Source organism: Echiichthys vipera, assembly GCF_963691815.1.
Source record: "Echiichthys vipera genome assembly, chromosome: 6".
NCBI lineage: Eukaryota > Metazoa > Chordata > Actinopteri > Perciformes > Trachinidae > Echiichthys > Echiichthys vipera.
In genome coordinates, this window is record NC_139831.1 from 13,815,211 (window position 1) to 13,831,836 (window position 16,626).

Sequence of the window (16,626 nt, forward strand, 5' to 3'; positions counted from 1 at the left end):
GTCAGAAAGTCATTGTCAAACCTGTCATAAAAATCTTAAATATTAATTCAGACTAAATATATATTTTTTTATGGAAAAGCAATACTTTCATTCTGTACTCCTCAAAACGCCCCGTGATTGTATTGTTATTTTTTTGCCAATATAGCTTTTAATAAATATTCTACATATTTAACCTTTAAATAAAATAATTTTGTCCATTGTGTAATTCTAAAATAAATATAAATATCACTACCATAAAGCATGACAGTTAGAGCTGTTTTTCTAGGTAGAAAGTTTGTTCATATAAATTTAAAAAAAAAAATTGGGAAAATGTTCATTTATCAGATTTGTCGCGCGTGGATGACGTCAGCGAGACGTTTTTCCATCATGGCGGCGGAAGGCTGTGACGAGATGAGCGGCAACGGGGAGCTCGAGGAGTCTTCAGGTAGTTTAATGAACATTAACAAACATACACACAGTTCTGTTGTGTTGACAGGTGTGTTAGTGCGCGCTGGTTTCATCTGTGAGGGCTGTTGTTTAAAGACCGACGCGTTTTAAAGACACAAGCATGAGAAGCTAAGCTAAGCTAACGAGATTTCACACACAAAAACAGAAACAGCAGCTCAGTGTTCAGAAAACTCACTTAAACTCACTTGAGAGCATGTGTCTGACTGTTCATCTGTTACTTCCGTTGGGTCCAAACCTGCTCAAACGCACCTGAGTGAAGAACAAACACGTGTAAACTCTGAGCTTCCAATGAATGAATGAAACACAACACTTGAGTTTCACTGTTGTGTTTTAAAGGTTTGTAAAGTGCTTGAATTTTGGATAAAGTACTTGAAAATGCTTGAAATTGTATCCACAAATAGCCATAGATTAGGAATATAATTTAACTCCTTACCCTCCTGGTATTAAGGAACAATTTTAGTTGTTTATAACATAATATCTTCTCTTTTAATGGGATTTTAATGAAAAAAAGGTGAAATAATAATTATCAATATCCATGTATTTGTAGAAATATGTAATTTACGCTTTTAAGATAAAAAATGGACCTTGAAAGTGCAAACTCTGAAATGGGATGTAATACGGGAGGGCATATATGATATAACAGATATAAGAACAGCTGCTTATTTGAGAGACTGAAAACATCTTTTGCATAAAAATTACTTTAAATGTTTTACAGATTTAAAAAAATAAATAGTTGGTGCTTATATTTCTGTCACGTTTCCTTTCATTTGTCTCAAAACATCATGTTGGATGTTTATAGGACATAATGTATCTAATTTAATGTGATGAACAAGTGCAATAGTAAGTATACTGAGTATTGTACTGTATACAAATATGTAGTTTACCGTAGCTGTAAGGTGCTGGAAAAGCAGGAAAATGCACCTTGAAGTGCTTGTTATTACGTCTGTAGGTGAAACCAGGAGGGGGATTTCACGGTGGTGTTTCCCAGGTTTAAAAAGTGCTTGGCTTTAAAATACCAGGGTTGGTACAGGCGCTTGAAATCCTTGAAAAAGCTTGAATTTTATGTTGTGTTTTAAAGGTTTGTAAAGTGCTTGGATTTTTGATAAAATACTTGAAAATGCTTGAAATTGTATCCACAAATAGCCATAGAATAGAAGTATAATTGAACTTCTTTTAACTTGTGTTAAAATGTGACGAACAAGTGCAATAAGAAGTATACTGAGTATTTTACTGTACACAAATATGTAGTTTAATAAAGCATGAAAATGCACCTTGAAGTGCTTGAATTTGACTTTGGGTAAGGTGAAGGAACCCTGGTTGTTACGTCTGTAGGTGAAACCAGGAGTTGTTTCAACAATAAAAGCCTCAAACTGTTTTTGTTTTGGCCACGTGTGCATCGCCCGCTGCGGGCAGTATTTTCAGCTGGTTTGACTGGTCAGTGTAGTTTTTAAAGATGTATCTATTTAAAAAAAAAAAAAAAAAAAAATCACACAATATAACCTTTCTATTATTAATCTTCTATCTGCTTAAAAGTTCGTTTGGTTGATTTTTTCTTTGTAATAATAAGAGCTGAAGCATGTGCCCCTGGGGTTTTCACTTCACTTGTTCTTGTTGTTGTTGTTGTTGTTGTTGTTGGAGGAACAAGGAAGGAAGGTTCACAAACTCCATCACATTACATTAATTTGCCCAATGCCTTTTTTTTTATGACATAAGTACTCGGGTGTCTGTTTCCGTTGCCACCTCACATTAGGAAAAGGAAGCAAATCAAGAGGAATGTGTTGGAAAAGTGTAGCAGGGTTTAAGACGTTTCATCGTGCAGAGACGTCTCAGTCATTTATTGTCAAGTGAAAATGGTTGTAGTTGTTGAGACATGTTTCTGATTCACAGGTTGAGTTTTTTTTTTTTTTTTAACTGCCCCCTCTGTGGCGTCGTTGTGTGTTTGTCATCCAGGGTCAGTAGAGAAAACTTCAACTCCTCACTAGTGTTGCACTGATTAGTTGAAAGGACTTTTTGGAGGTAGGGAGGAACAGATGATGTCCCCAATAGCTTCATGAAAAGAGTTATGGTCAAGAGTAACAAGGCAAGTCAAAGTGCTTAACATAAAACGTTAAAAGCATTGGGAGAAATAACACATAAAACATACATTTAAAAGACATAAAAGGTCATTTTTAAAACATAAAAGATGGTTACAGTTACAGAAGTAACGGTTCAGTTTACTGAAAAGCAGCAGCAAATAGAAAAGTCTAAGGTCTTGATTTACAGAGTTGCAACAGACCTGCAGTTTTCTGGAAGTTTGTTCCATATTTGTGGAGCATAAAAACTGAACGCTGCCTCTCCATGTTTAGTCCTGACTCTGGGGACACGGAGCAGACCTGTCCCAGAGGATCTGAGAGGTCTGGATGGTTCGTAGCTGAGCAGAAGATCAGAAATGAAACCTAAACAACCCTAAACCATTCAGTGCTTTGTAAACCAACAGTTTTTTTTTAAAGTATTTTGAAATCAATTCTTTGACAGACAGGAAGCAAGTGTAAAGATCTCAGGACTGGAGTGATATGATCGACTTTTCTGGTCTTAGTGAGGACTCGAGCAGCAGCGTTCTGGATTAACTGCAGCTGTCTGATGGACTTTTTAGGAAGACCTGCAAAGACACTGTCACAGTAGTCGAGCCTGCTGAAGATAAATGCATGGACAGGTTTTTCTAAATCCTGCTGACACATAAGTCCTTTAATCCTTGATATATTCTTTAGGTGATAGCAGCGCACAAGAGCACACCTGTATAAATCCCTGAATAATGTTAATGCAGATTGTCTGTCTTACTATAAACTGTCCCGTCTGCAGCCATGGAGGCTTCTGAGGTTCCTGCATCGCCTCCGACTGAGATGGTGGAGATGTCAGAGGAGAACGGCGCTCCCCCCGAGCCCCCTGCTGCCCAGGTAGTAGGCCCCGACCCCGCTACCTTCTCAATGCCCTCAGCTGCAGACGACGAGGAGGGAGAACTGCCCGCGGACTTTGAACGCTTGTGGAAGGCCGCTCATGAAAATCCTCAGGACTTCACCACTTGGACTGACCTGCTGCAGTACTGCGAGCAAGAGGTGTGTGTCGGTTGTTATTGACCAGATCAGAACCAACAGGGTTCAGAGAAAAAGCATCATATTGTCCCTCAGCAATGATACGTTGAAATAAGAACCTCTAAAGTCCCCATGAGGTTACGTTACATTGAACTTAATTTTTCTCTTCTCTGTTCAGAGTCACATGACGGCGTCACGCAGAGCGTTAGAAGCCTTCCTCGCTCGCTACCCGCTCTGTTACGGCTACTGGAAGAAATTTACTGATCTGGAGCGCCGCGCTGGGTACAATGACAAAGCAGAGGAGGTAAATCAGGGGAGAGTTTATGACTCTGTTTCCTCTTTTCCGTTTTGAATAATGTAAAGTTTGTTTAGAAAGTGTTTTTTTTCCGCAATTCTTCTGAGCTGTGGTTTGCTGTGTCAGGTGTGTGTTCAGGGTCTCCAGGCGATCCCTCTGAGTGTCGATCTGTGGATCCACTACATCAATCTGCTGCTGGGAACACTGGACATGAACCTGCCCGAGTCGCCCATGCGGATTCGCAGGTTCTCTCATTTTAGACTCATCTTTTGTTGTCGTCGTGTTTTACACAGATGTATATGTAGAAATTGAAGAGAAAATATCAGGAGAGAGCAGGGCCATTTCTTTTTACACTCAAAGCTTCTTTTGAGTTTTTTAAATGAAGCTTTGAATGTCTGTCGTCATATTTTATGAGGTCATCAACCCATAAAAGAATGAATGTTATTTATGTTATTTATTCTGTTGGATAAAAACATGGGGGCTCTGGAAATGATTACATCTATCTTTTTTTTTTTATAAATTTTGACTTTTGGGCTGAAAATGTTTAAATCACACAAGTCAATGATAATCCAACCACCAACCACCACTGGAATCTGATAAATACTGTATTATAATACTAATATTATTAATGTAGCTGATCTTTATCTGCAACTGTGCAGAATTACGGGGTTTAAACAGAACGAACAGACGTCCCACAAAAAATTAATTCATGCATTCAAGATTCAAGAAGCTTTATTTATCCTGAGGGAAATTATTGTGCAACAGTTTCAATACAAAGGTGGGAAAGGATCAGAGTAACAATAAGCTAACATAAATCAAATCAAAAGAAAGCTAACATAAAATAAATCAAACAATAACTAAATGTGACAGAGTGCAACAGACATTGTGGTTGAACGTAGGTTTATACAATATACAACAATTCGCACCGTGCAGTTTAGCAGCATGTTGAAATAAAATGAGTACAAACTTAATAAGTGATGAGGAATTATAAGTGATAACAGTGTTAAAATGTAGCAGCATTTCCTACTGAACTTAGTTACAGTACAACTAAATAAAGTGATGTAGTGATGATATAAAGTGACATACAAGTGTTGATGGAAGATTTGAATGTTAGCCTTATGAATGAAGCTTCAAACTAGTCTTTACAGCGCTAATGAAAACAAAAATAGGCTCCTGTTTGTGAAGCTCTTTTCATGTCTTAATTGTTTTCCGGCTTCGACCCTCAGGGTGTTTGAGGATGCAGTCACGGCAGCAGGTCTGGACTTCCACTCGGACCGGCTCTGGGATCTTTATGTGGAGTGGGAGAAGGAGCAGGGGAACATGAAGAACGCGGCGGCCGTCCTGGACAGAGTCCTCAAAGTCCCCACACAGCTCTACAACACCCACTACGACAAGTAAGACCACGTCAATCTAAACTTCTAATTTATAGAAAACAAAAAATACTAATGCCTTATTGTAGTATTGATAGTAACTATTTTCAGTTCATTATTCAGCATTAAATCAACATCGTGATCTTTTACCTGAACATCTCCTCTCTCTTTCTCACTCTTTTCTTCTCCCATTAATCTCATTTTGTGTCCTGCTCCGTCGTCAGGTTCAAGGAGCACCTGAACAACCACGAGCCCAAAGAGGTGCTTTCCCCGGAGGAGTACGAGGAGCTGAGGACGGTGTGCCGTCAGAGTCAGAAAGCAGAGCGTGCCGAACAGGCCCAGGAGGAGGAGGCGGAGAGGCCGCCAGGGGAGGAAGAGCCCGCCACACCCGAGGGCACGGACACAGTGAGTTCACATCTGTCTGCCTCACACTCTGCTAAAACATTTTAAAGAAATGGTCGAATAGATGATTATTTTTTTTATAATTTCCCAATCTCTGTGTTCAGGAGGAATTGATGCAGAAGATTCGGGAAGAAGTGCTGGTTCGCAGGGACAAAGTGTACCAGGACAACGAGGGAGAAATACGCAAGAGATGGCACTTTGAAGACTCTGTGAGTGTTGGTTGTTTTTCTCTCTCTGCTCCACTCTGTTTATTATTTCTCTCATCTTCTTGTGCTTTTCCACTCTCTCATTCTTTTATGGTCTTTCTACATTTTCTTTAATCAAGGATCGACAACACAAATATTTTCCAGGCACGTTTTGGCAGAAAATGGCACTTTTTGACGTTGATACATTATATTCAGGGGTAACAACACATTTTGTACAAAAGCCAAACCCAAAGGTAAATGTTCCCTAAATACAGTCATTTGTAAGTAACTTTGCCACAATCAAATGTAGAATTACCAAAACACTATAATTTAAAATCAGAAACTCTTTGATCAAACATAAGAACATTTGAACCAGCATTTAATGCAAGCATTCAGTCCTCGATATTTTCAACACCTTGTGCTGCACATTTTAGTGGGTTTCAACTTTCAAAAATGTAAAAACCAAATCTATCTCAACATTTCTGAAAAATAAATCTAAAGTTCTCAATATGTCTGCCTTTGTGCTCAGGGACAAAAAAAATGTTATTGTTTCAATTGTCCACCGCATTTTTTTTTTACTATTGTTTTCAGATTTACAGCAATTTTTTCTCTCTGCTAAATTTGCTTTTTTAAATCATATATTGAACTGGTTGCACACTTTCATCACCTGCTGATTTCTTTTTCTCTGGCCTTCAGATCAAACGTCCCTACTTCCACGTCAAGCCGCTGGATCGTCTCCAGCTGCGGGCCTGGCACTCCTATCTTGACTGGGAGATCGCTCAGCCAGACGCCAAGGACGCCAAAGACCCTCTCGACCCTCAACAAGGTGACGATTGAAAAAAACACGCTGTCCTCTGTCACCTGTGTCGTACAGTCTCAGCAATTCTATAAATGTGTGTTAACTAGATCCAGACCAGGCAGCCACAGAGGGGTCAGAGGTCACAGCCCAGCCTCAGGAAGAATCAGAGGACGCAGCGGTTGCCCATGACGACCGCAGGGTTCGCATCCTCTTTGAGCGTTGTCTGATCGCCTGCGCTCTGTATGAGGAGTTCTGGATCAGAGTAAGGAAGAAAAGTGTGTGTGTGTGCATGTGCGTGTGTGTGTGTGTGTGTGTGTGATCACAGTGTAACATGTTGCACATGTCCTTCAGTACTCTCAGTACTTAGAGTTGCAGAGCGTGGACGAGGCGCGGGCTGTTTTCAGACGAGCCTGTGAGATCCACCTGGCGTACAAACCAAACATCCACATGCAGTGGGCCACGTTTGAGGAGAGGCACGGTACGAGATTTGCAAAGCTGATTACAAAAACATTTTTAAAACCTCTATCGTTTGCTGTATCTCATGTAAAATCCCTCATCTTCTCCATCAGGTGACTTAACCGAGGCCCGGCGAGTGCTGGAGGCCCTGGAGAAAACCCTACCAGGGTTGGCGGTGGTCCGTCTTCGCAGGGCGGCTTTAGAGAGGCGAGCGGGTCAGCTGGACCAATCGGAGGCGTTGCTACAGGAGGCGGTGGCTGAATCCAAAGAGAAGCCTACGTTACACGCTTTTTATTCCATCAAGCTGGCTCGTCTGCTGCTGAAACTGGGCAGGAACCCCAGCAGAGCCCGCAGAGTTTTACAGGAGGCGCTGGAGATCAGTCCGGTGAGATGATTAGCAAACGCACGCCAATATTTCAGCCAGTAACACGATCACGATCTGTGTCTTCTTCCTTACTGAAAAAATGAAATATCAATCAATTCATCTTTATTTATTTAGCACCTTTTAAACGGGTCCGTACGGTTCAAGGATATTCACAGATGAGTGACGCTCCAATAATCTGCAAAAACGATGTAGACCGTTAAAAACAAACATCAAGAGACAAATGCCCCCGAGACAATAAAAAGTAATAAAATAGATTTAAAAGCTATAATGAGAGAAAGATGACAATAATATAAATGTGAAAGTTGTTATAATAATAATAATAAACTTAAAAAAAGATAAAACTCTAAACTAAATCAAACTAGATAAAACGACTGAACAAGGAAAACTGATGAGGGATAAGAATGTTAAATAATAATAAAATAAGAGTATGAATTTGCAACAAAAATACCATCAAATAATGTCATAAAATGACAAATAATGTCTGTAAACCGTTCTTAATCAAATGCCTGGGTGAATAGACAGGTTTCACACCGAAAACTAGTTGTTGTGTTGTTGTGGCAGTTTAAGATGATAAACAAAACTGTCTGATAACAGGAAATGTGAAAGTGCTATTTCCATATAAGTTCAATACTGGTAGAATTTGATTGGGCATGTAATGTTATTTAAATTATTTCCTCTTCTTTATTAGAACCATGTCATCACATTTGCTGCGTATATGATATGATGCACATAATAAATACATCTCATATTCTACGCGATGGTACTTTGTGAGGTACCAGCGAACTAAAAATGTGGCAGAGAAAGTGAGCAACTCAAGAAGTAAAAAGCCAAAACCTACTTAAGTTTCTCTAGTTTTTGACCGTCTTCCTGTCCGTGCGTCCTCCCTCAGGACAACGATAAGCTGCACCTGAACCTGTTGGAGCTGGAGGTGTCGGGGGACCCCTGGGCCTCCGCTGAGGCGGTGCAGGAGTGTGTGACGCGAGCCCTGGCAGCTCCACTTGCCGCACACACCAAAATCCTCTTCTCACAGAGACGCCTGCAGTTTGCAGAGGACTACAGCAACTCTATCCAGAGGTCAGAGGACAACATTAAACCCTGTCCGTACTTAACAAAACCCTTTTGTCTTCACTTTGACCTGAATGATGTTCATCGTCTCCGCAGCGTGCTGTCTGTTTACGAAGAGCACCAGAAACTGCTGAAGGAGCTCGGTGGAACCAAGAGAGGAGCAGAGAACGGGTAAAATGGAGTTTCAACTGGCAGTGTTTAACAAAAATGAAATACTGTTTAAGTGACATTAATAGTTTTTAGTTTTGTTTTCCTGTTAGTCTGGCTTCAGGTTAACAAACTGTCGAAACAGTCAGATTCTTAATCCACAAAGTTTTTTTGTTTGTTTTTGTTTTACCATGATTTCAGAATACTGTCATTTGCAACTTTAGAAAAGAATGACATCATTTCTTAAAAGTAATTCCTGCTTTACATTTATTCCCAAAGTTTAACGTATTAAAACCGAGTCCGCTTTAATAACTGAGTTACTTTAGCACTGAATATTGAACATCGTGCATGCTTCTGTTTTTAAGAGCAACTCAATCTTAACAAGACCGTTTGTCTATCATTGAGTCTGCATTGGTGCATTTACTCACACAGGCATTCATTTTTAGAGACTGTGGCAAAGAAAAAGAAGTAGTTTGAGTGTGGGGTGAAAAGTTCGACTAACCCGACAACATCACAAACAAATGTGGAAACTGATTCAACTGACAAAGAACCAGATGAACCAAAAAATAAAAAAGGACATTTTGGGGTCTTTTATGTCACGTTTTTTATTATTATGCTGACGTATAACGGCGTAATATCTTAATTACTAAAGATATGAGGGGAATAAAAGTGGCAGAAGAGTTATAATAGTTAGTTTTTTATAGTCAAAAGCTGATTCTTGGTAACCAGCCTGGTGTTGAGCCCTGCCATTAATCCAACATTTACTTTCTCTCTAATATAGAATAGAATTACTTTAATGATCCCAGACTGGGAAATTATTTTGTAATAAAGTTGTTGAAAAGTTGTGTACTAAAATCTGTGGCGACTTTCCAAAATATTCCACTGGAGGGGGGCGTGCACATGAATTTTTCCACCTAGAAACTTATTTTCGCGGTGATTCTGACTCAGCATGAATGCAGCATGAAACAAATAAGATTTCAACTCTGGATATAAGATTCATGCGGTTTTTGTTTTTGCTGTTGAGATGAGATCTGCAGGGATAATTCATAAAAGAAAAATGTTTCTAAAGAGGTATTTGTATTGTATGGGATTGTATATAGAATAGAGTTAAGAGTTAGAGCCAGTTGAATAATATAATCTGTATAATTATTTACATGTATATTGTATTAGGTTTAATATAAAACACTGGTAAGTGTTTATATATGAATTATGATGAATTGTGGATAAAGGGATGGTAACTTCGTCCTGCTCCTTTTCAAACATGCGATATGTAATATTTCAATTTGTGTTGCTTGTATACTGGTTTACAATATATTGTATAAATTCCTTGTTTATTGAATATATTCATTTCGAGGTTTATTTCCTATGGTGCTTTATCTCTATATCTTTATTCTTTTTAACATGTTTGAAATAAAGAAAATGATTTTATTCATACTTTGATTTTAGGGATGAGGACCCCGAGAAGCTGAGCAAAAGTGACGACGGCTCTGCTGTTGCCGTGTCTGCACAAGTCCCACCTACCATGCCGCACGTCCCCATCACCACACCCCCGCCTCCTGTGATAGGCGCCGATGCGAGCTCACAGGCCGGCTACGGGGCATACAGCAGCTGGTACCAGGTAAGATTGAGATTACAGCACAGCCAGTAAATAAAATAGGACATGATTGAAACTATAAATAAATAGGACTTGATTGAAAGTATAAATAAATAGGACTTAATTGACTTATTGAGCTGCAGGAACCATAGACTGTCAAATCTGTGTCTAGAAATGGTCTGACTGGATGTAAACTGACTCTATATTCGGGTCGGGGTGCAGCTCGAGGTGTTCTGTGTAATTTATTACCTGTTTGTTGTGATTCTCACCCAGCAACCGCAGTACGGCAACTACAGCAACTACGGCTACAACACCTGGAACTACAATCAAGGCTACTACCCCCCTAGCTAAAGTGGACGACAGTGACTGTGACACCAAAAAGCCACAGGAAATGGTTTGACCAGGATGACTCCTCAGCTGAACAACAAACTGAACCACTAGGTCTTGCCAAAAAGGCCCAGCGGCCTGCAGGGTCTTGCCAGTCCACCTGCTAAAACAATATCCCAGCATCCTTTCCTCTCCGTCCTTCGTCTGAGTCTGGGGGGGTCGAGCTCTTTTTAGCATGTTGTGTCATTTCCGTGTTGATTCCGAGGGACAGGTGGAAAGACGGTGAAAGGAAACGGTGATGCTCCCATTCTCAGCACACCGGTGTCTCTCCATTTTAATCAGAACTATTTTTGTATTTGTTTGCAAGCCCAACACCTTCACTCCTGTTTTAAAGTCATCCAGTTTATCCAACTGTACAAGTGATGTATGATTGACATTTTGTACCATTCCAGTGTAGGCTATTTGTTTGGTTTTTTTAATGTATATAAAGGTGTTTTATAGTCTGTCACAGAACTGTTTTTGTGTCGATATGAGGGTGAAAGATCAGACCTCCGCTCTGTCAGTGTTAATGCAGTGTGAATTTTTCCCAGTCTGCAACAATTTTTTCTGATTTCAACAACACATGAAAGCAGCAAAAATGCCCTATCTTGCAATGTCAACAAAAGTGAAAAATAAGTTTTTATCCGCCACAAATTGTAATGGATTCCCGTAGTTTTTTATGTAATCCTGCTGACAAACAAACCGCGATGAAAATGTAACCTCTCGACCTGTGTGCTGCTCATATCTACAGCAACGTTTTCTAAAAAGTTGTGAAAGAGTATTCAGTACATCACTGCACTAATTCTAGTGCCACATCAGCAGGACCCTCAAGAGAATCTCATTAAAACGACATCAACGGCATCAATCCATCGTTGGTTTGGGTCTTCTTGTGGTATTTTCTTTTGACAGACTTATTTTAAGGAAGGTAACGTTAAAAAAATCCAGTCGACCATCATCATTCTCCAAGTCAGCTTTATTTTAAGTAGATTCTTGGTGATTATGCAGACATAACTGTCAATATATTTTAACTTATAAAAAATGGTAGAATGTCACAAAATCAGGAGGATTGTGGGGATTAAATTCAAGGCCCTTTAAGAACCGATCAAGTAGGTCTTGTGTGTTACTTTGCTTTGTAAGGATCAAGTTAAAATTAAACAACTCTGTATCTTTTTAAAAATTGTGTTGTTGAGACCATGAAGCAGTATCCCTCAAAAGCCAGCTATCTCCACTTTGTTCTTGAGTAAGTAAAAGTCACTATCTCACTGCACACAAACCAATCTATATCGAGTGCAATCAATCATCCCAGAATGGCAAAGGGCATCAGTCATGAGTTCACTAAACTGTTTTTCACTGTAAACTTCTTCAAAGTAGTTACACACACAGTCTGAACACAGCCTGGAGCTTCATCTCTGCGTAAGTTCAATTAGCTGGCTTAATGAGTGATACTGAAAAGGTGGGGGCTGTTTCTGGCGTCTCTTGTGTGGATGTAGTGGTGAGGTAGGCTCACAGAGCAGATCCTCCTGATCTCACTTTTTGATGACAACCAGCACAGCTGAAGGCACCAAACCTACGAAGACAAACACAAAAAAAGGTCAGATACAGTCTGTAAGTGTCTGCGCACAGCAAACCTGCGTGAGGAGCTGCAGAGGGTAAAATCAAAAATGATGTGTATTACAGTACATGTAGCGTTTTATCCAGCTGCAATCCCTTGATAATGCGAGACTCCCGCTGCGGTGCTATGGAATGACCATGGACGTAAAAAATTTGCTCTGGTCGAAGGGAAAGCTCGTGCATTAGGGAGAGGGAACAGATATATACGGCCTTGCAGTGTTCATTTTTCCTTTGTTGTTGTTTAGCACTTGAACATGTAGGATGTGAGGGTTTGTCTTCGAAGTTGCCTATTTAAACTGTCCCTCCAAGTGAAGGAGGGGCAGGATAATAACGGACAAACGCAGCTTGTTCACATTTTTCAACTCCTGGTGACCAACTCCAAAGGTGCGGCGCTCGGAGCAGAATAGACGCTCAGCTCCTCGTCAGACTGCTGCTGTTTGTGGTGTAAAAACACGGCTCCATTGCAAATATTTTTTTAAAACACGCTACCCTCAGGACAAAGCACTTTAGTGGACACGCAACGAATGCTCACAGTGCACTGGACGATTTAGTTAATATACAGATAACACGCAGATAATAGATGATTGGTTGAGGAGTGGCTAGAATTTCAGTGGATCATACTTTTCTTTAGTTGATTGCAGCCCTAATGTGCTCTAAATTCAAAACCTAGCTCCCGCCCAGTGCTCACCCAGTTCTTTGAGGGGCTTCTCCATGTCCAGTTCGGTATATTCGTGACGGGGGTAGGGCGACAGCAGTGTGAAGTCCTGACCCTCGGGTGTGTTCCCGTTCACCTGCACGTAGACGCGCACTGCCGCCAGCGGCTCCTGGGCCTTGAAGACTGCCGTGATGGTCGAGCCGTCCAGAAGACGTACCTTTACCGTACAGAGGTGGAAGAGCAGCCAGAGGAGGAAAATGTTTTATTAAAATAGAAAAAAATAGATATTTTAAAAATAAAACTTCAATCTTATACTGAACAACTAGTGATGGATTAAAAGTTTATAAAATGTTCCATTAGTGCTGATTAATCGGTCTAGAAGAGCAGAATGTAGGTGTGTGAGTGTGACTGGAGCCGGTACCTGTATCCTGGACTCATCATACTCCCTCTTAGTGGGTGGAGGGCCATGACTGGTGGGTGACGAAGGGCTGGGCTGGGCAGGTTGGGACGATGCCGCCGTGCTCTGGGTTCCACCGCCTCCAAACTAAAAACAAGTCACCCGAGTTGTTACTAGCTCACACAGAAGTGGCAACAGACAGAAAAATGAAGTGAACGGTAAAAAATAAAACAATAGCTGGACAATGACTGGGTTACCTTTTGTGCTCTCTCCTCTCTGTCTCGTGCAATCTTGTCTTTAACCCTTTGCCTGACGGGAATAGAGACAAGCAACAGGACGACAGGCGTGAAGAACGTACAGTAGTTTAAAGAATTTGAACACTTTGATATAAAGTTGTAGAGTAAGATCACCACAGTTTGATGCTGACTTGAAAAGGTAACGTCTGCTCAATTACATGTGAATATGAATTTGTCACTATTTGGAAATAATGTAAACTGTGTGGAGAGTCTTTAGATGTTTAGGTAGGTTATTATTTCATCCCTGGTTAAACATGACAATTTAATCCATGAAAACTACTCTTGTAGAGTTTTAACGAACACCTTACCTTGCCATTTTGTCCTCCATCTTCTCTTTCCTGCGCTGGTCAGCAAGTTTTTTCATATCATCATCCTGCAGCTTTTGGCGAATCTGCTGCAGCTCTTGGCCCTGTTTCCTCCGCTGCTTCTCACGCTCCAACTCTTCTGCCCGCTCTCGCTCTCGCCTCTCCGCCTGCTTCACCCGCATCAGCTCCTCTAGCCTGGAAAAAAAAAAGAACACAGACACACAGGCGTTCGCCTTTCTTACACACTGAAGGTGTTCAACAGGACAAGGAGTGAAAGAACAAATACGGTATATAAACATGTAGTAAAGTAACCTTGTTATGTAAGGAGAAGAAGCCTTTAGTTGGATTGTGTGTGTGTGTGTGTGTGTGTGTGTGTGTGTGTGTGTGTGTGTGTGTGTGTGTGTGTGTGTGTGTGTGTGTGTGTGTGTGTGTATCCATTGTGTGCAGTCTGACCTTCTAACTTGCTCAAGTCTCTCTTCCTCTGACATTGGCACCCTTGTGCTCTCGTCGTCATCAATGAAGCTGCCGTCTCCACCTGCTGTCCCTGAAGAAAGAAAACGCACGAGACAGGAACTCACCGACTGATATCACATTAGATTTGGTGTAAATTCACAGTGGCGGACACTTAATTTAGAGTTTAGGCGTATACCTTGTTTATAAATGGAAAACCACTATAAGAGTGGATAAAAACCTCGGTCATGTGATCAGAATATCAATGTATATCCTGATGTTGCAAATGTCCACATAGAAAACTGTTTATGGATAAAATAACCAGATAGGAATGTCTGTTTTTGTCTAACCGTGTAAACTGAATACCAAAAACAATATTGTCAACATCGTCTGAATACACTCACAGATATTAGTGACAGCTGATTCAAAATATCTGAACTGAGTATCATTTATAAGATTATGATACCAGTATCCTTTAAGTGATACTGATGCCAACAGAGTACTTAATTTGACACACGTAACAGGCAGCAGTCACATAGCGTAAAAGAGCATTTGTGCTGATTGTCTGTGAGAAAAAACACAAATATGTGTAAAATTCAATATTACTTGGTACTGGGATATTTTGGTCAGTACCTTGACGTTAACAAGTACAGATACAAAGCCCTACATCTGACTGGAGAGACATTTATATTTGTCCAATGGTTTATAACGTCATATTGCACATCACTAGATGGCTTTAACAGTGGTGTCTGTGGGGTCATCCCGATGTTCCCCGGGTCCTATGTTCCCATGTCGCAGAAGCCTTTGCGGATTTAATTCAGCATTTTGTTAGGGTCTACAGAGGCCTATTTGCTGTGGAATTCAGCACTGATTATGGAAAAAAACAACAGACCAGGGAACATAGGACCCTTTTATGGGGGAACATAGGCACGCTCCCATGTCTGCCATGCTTCTATGGGCCCCGACCTTCAGCGGTGTCTGCTAGTGTCGGCTGTTCTGTGGTGGACTGGCTGTCTGCTTCTCCTCCCAGGACGTTCCCCACAGGCGGCACGTAGGGCTCATCGATGTCTGGGTCGTTCTCATGCTCCATCAACCTGAGGAGAGCACATCACACAGGAAAGATGAAAACCTTAATATGCCGGGGGGCCCAGTGGCACCAGTAGGTTTTACGAGGGAGACAAAAGAGTGTGAGACAGGACAAATGTCCATCGGTCAGTTCAACACTTGTGTCAGACTCACCAGTCCATAGCCTGTTCTATTCCCTGGTTCCCCGTGTTGGCCACCGCCTTTTCCCTGAAGACATGATATACAGGACAGACAGGTTCACTCTAATGTTACACAGATCTACTTTCAGTCCTTTGAAAGTCAAATCTAGGAACTACATAAACCAGGATGCATTCTGGGCTTTGGTGTCACTCACGCTCTGTTTCTGACAAAGCCCATCTCCAACAGGCTCTCTAGTGTTGTTAGCTCTGCCATTTTGACCTGAAACAGACATCACATACATTATCTTTACATTTTTTTGTTTTGCTCATTGTAACACGACTGTTTTTTACTGGTAATAGACGGTAAGACACAATAATGAACCCAGCACGCCTCAGCAAACTTAAATAACCATGTAAAGTCAATACAGCAGCTCGTGACTTTCTTTATCTCAGTCCTGCCTGAACATTGTCTTTGTATTCAGAATATGACTCTATGTGAGTAAATATCAAACTTCCCTTGACTATCAGCCTGAGGAAACACAAGTTTACTCTCTCCAGCTGCAACAAACGTAATGTAACCACCGTTATGCTGAGTGCTAAAATTAGCATCAGCGTGGCTAACGTTCAACGAAACGAAAACTAGCTGAGATTAAAAACGACCCGGGACTTTTATGAGCTCTCGGTCCCTTTAGATATCAATGTTTGTCTGTATGTCACGTGAAAACGCACACACACATGTTATTTTATCTCTTACAGAGGAAATATCAGCCAATATATCAGTCAAGACAACGTTGGTTAGCTACTCACACATCAGTCAACACCGCTTCAACTGTACGGCAACACGCACAGGTCAAAATGAACCGCACGAAAATAGCGATTTTTTTTTGTTCACGCTCTTCTAAGGGGGTCAAATGTTTGATAATCTTTCTTTTCCCCCAAAATACGTTTGGAAATATACATGAGTATGAATGCAACGTATTATTAGCAAATATACTGAAATTCTCTATAAAAGCCCAACCTTCCTCTCTCATCACTCACTAATAACTTTATATTATTAATTTCCCCATAAATGACAAACAGAACAAATAAAAATCTGTTTTTTTACTGCAAAAAAAGGCTATAAGACTC

General features: G+C 40.7%; 2 protein-coding genes across 2 annotated transcripts; one reads left to right on the top strand and one right to left on the bottom strand.

The window, feature by feature from the left end:
* The first annotated feature begins 358 nt into the window (after positions 1 to 358).
* LOC310948501 (pre-mRNA-processing factor 39) lies at positions 359 to 11,264 on the top strand. Its single transcript, XM_083915654.1, has 15 exons — positions 359 to 424; positions 3,286 to 3,539; positions 3,694 to 3,819; positions 3,937 to 4,055; positions 5,037 to 5,204; positions 5,405 to 5,585; positions 5,687 to 5,791; positions 6,464 to 6,593; positions 6,674 to 6,828; positions 6,918 to 7,044; positions 7,136 to 7,407; positions 8,297 to 8,481; positions 8,569 to 8,643; positions 10,066 to 10,237; positions 10,487 to 11,264. Exons 1-15 carry the CDS (start codon positions 367 to 369, stop codon positions 10,562 to 10,564), a joined length of 2,205 nt encoding a protein of 734 aa, XP_083771780.1. The 5' UTR covers positions 359 to 366; the 3' UTR covers positions 10,565 to 11,264.
* Positions 11,265 to 11,575: 311 nt separating this feature from the next.
* On the bottom strand, positions 11,576 to 16,334 carry ubxn1 (UBX domain protein 1). The gene is made up of 10 exons (XM_083915071.1): positions 16,306 to 16,334; positions 15,714 to 15,778; positions 15,533 to 15,586; positions 15,260 to 15,387; positions 14,297 to 14,387; positions 13,847 to 14,038; positions 13,500 to 13,551; positions 13,267 to 13,389; positions 12,879 to 13,062; positions 11,576 to 12,146 (listed from the first exon to the last, which is right to left on the bottom strand). Exons 2-10 carry the CDS (start codon positions 15,770 to 15,772, stop codon positions 12,106 to 12,108), a joined length of 924 nt encoding a protein of 307 aa, XP_083771197.1. The 5' UTR covers positions 15,773 to 15,778; positions 16,306 to 16,334; the 3' UTR covers positions 11,576 to 12,105.
* Positions 16,335 to 16,626: the final 292 nt, after the last annotated feature.

Coding starts and splice junctions, on each gene's coding strand:
- LOC310948501 (XM_083915654.1), top strand. CDS start 367: ATGGCGGCGGAAGGCTGTGACGAGATGAGCGGCAACGGGGAGCTCGAG. Junction 5,792..6,463: donor GATGGCACTTTGAAGACTCT/GTGAGTGTTGGT, acceptor TCTGGCCTTCAG/ATCAAACGTCCCTACTTCCA. Junction 8,482..8,568: donor TACAGCAACTCTATCCAGAG/GTCAGAGGACAA, acceptor TCGTCTCCGCAG/CGTGCTGTCTGTTTACGAAG.
- ubxn1 (XM_083915071.1), bottom strand. CDS start 15,772: ATGGCAGAGCTAACAACACTAGAGAGCCTGTTGGAGATGGGCTTTGTC. Junction 15,388..15,532: donor ATAGAACAGGCTATGGACTG/GTGAGTCTGACA, acceptor TGCTCTCCTCAG/GTTGATGGAGCATGAGAACG. Junction 14,388..15,259: donor ACTAGCAGACACCGCTGAAG/GTCGGGGCCCAT, acceptor TTCTTTCTTCAG/GGACAGCAGGTGGAGACGGC.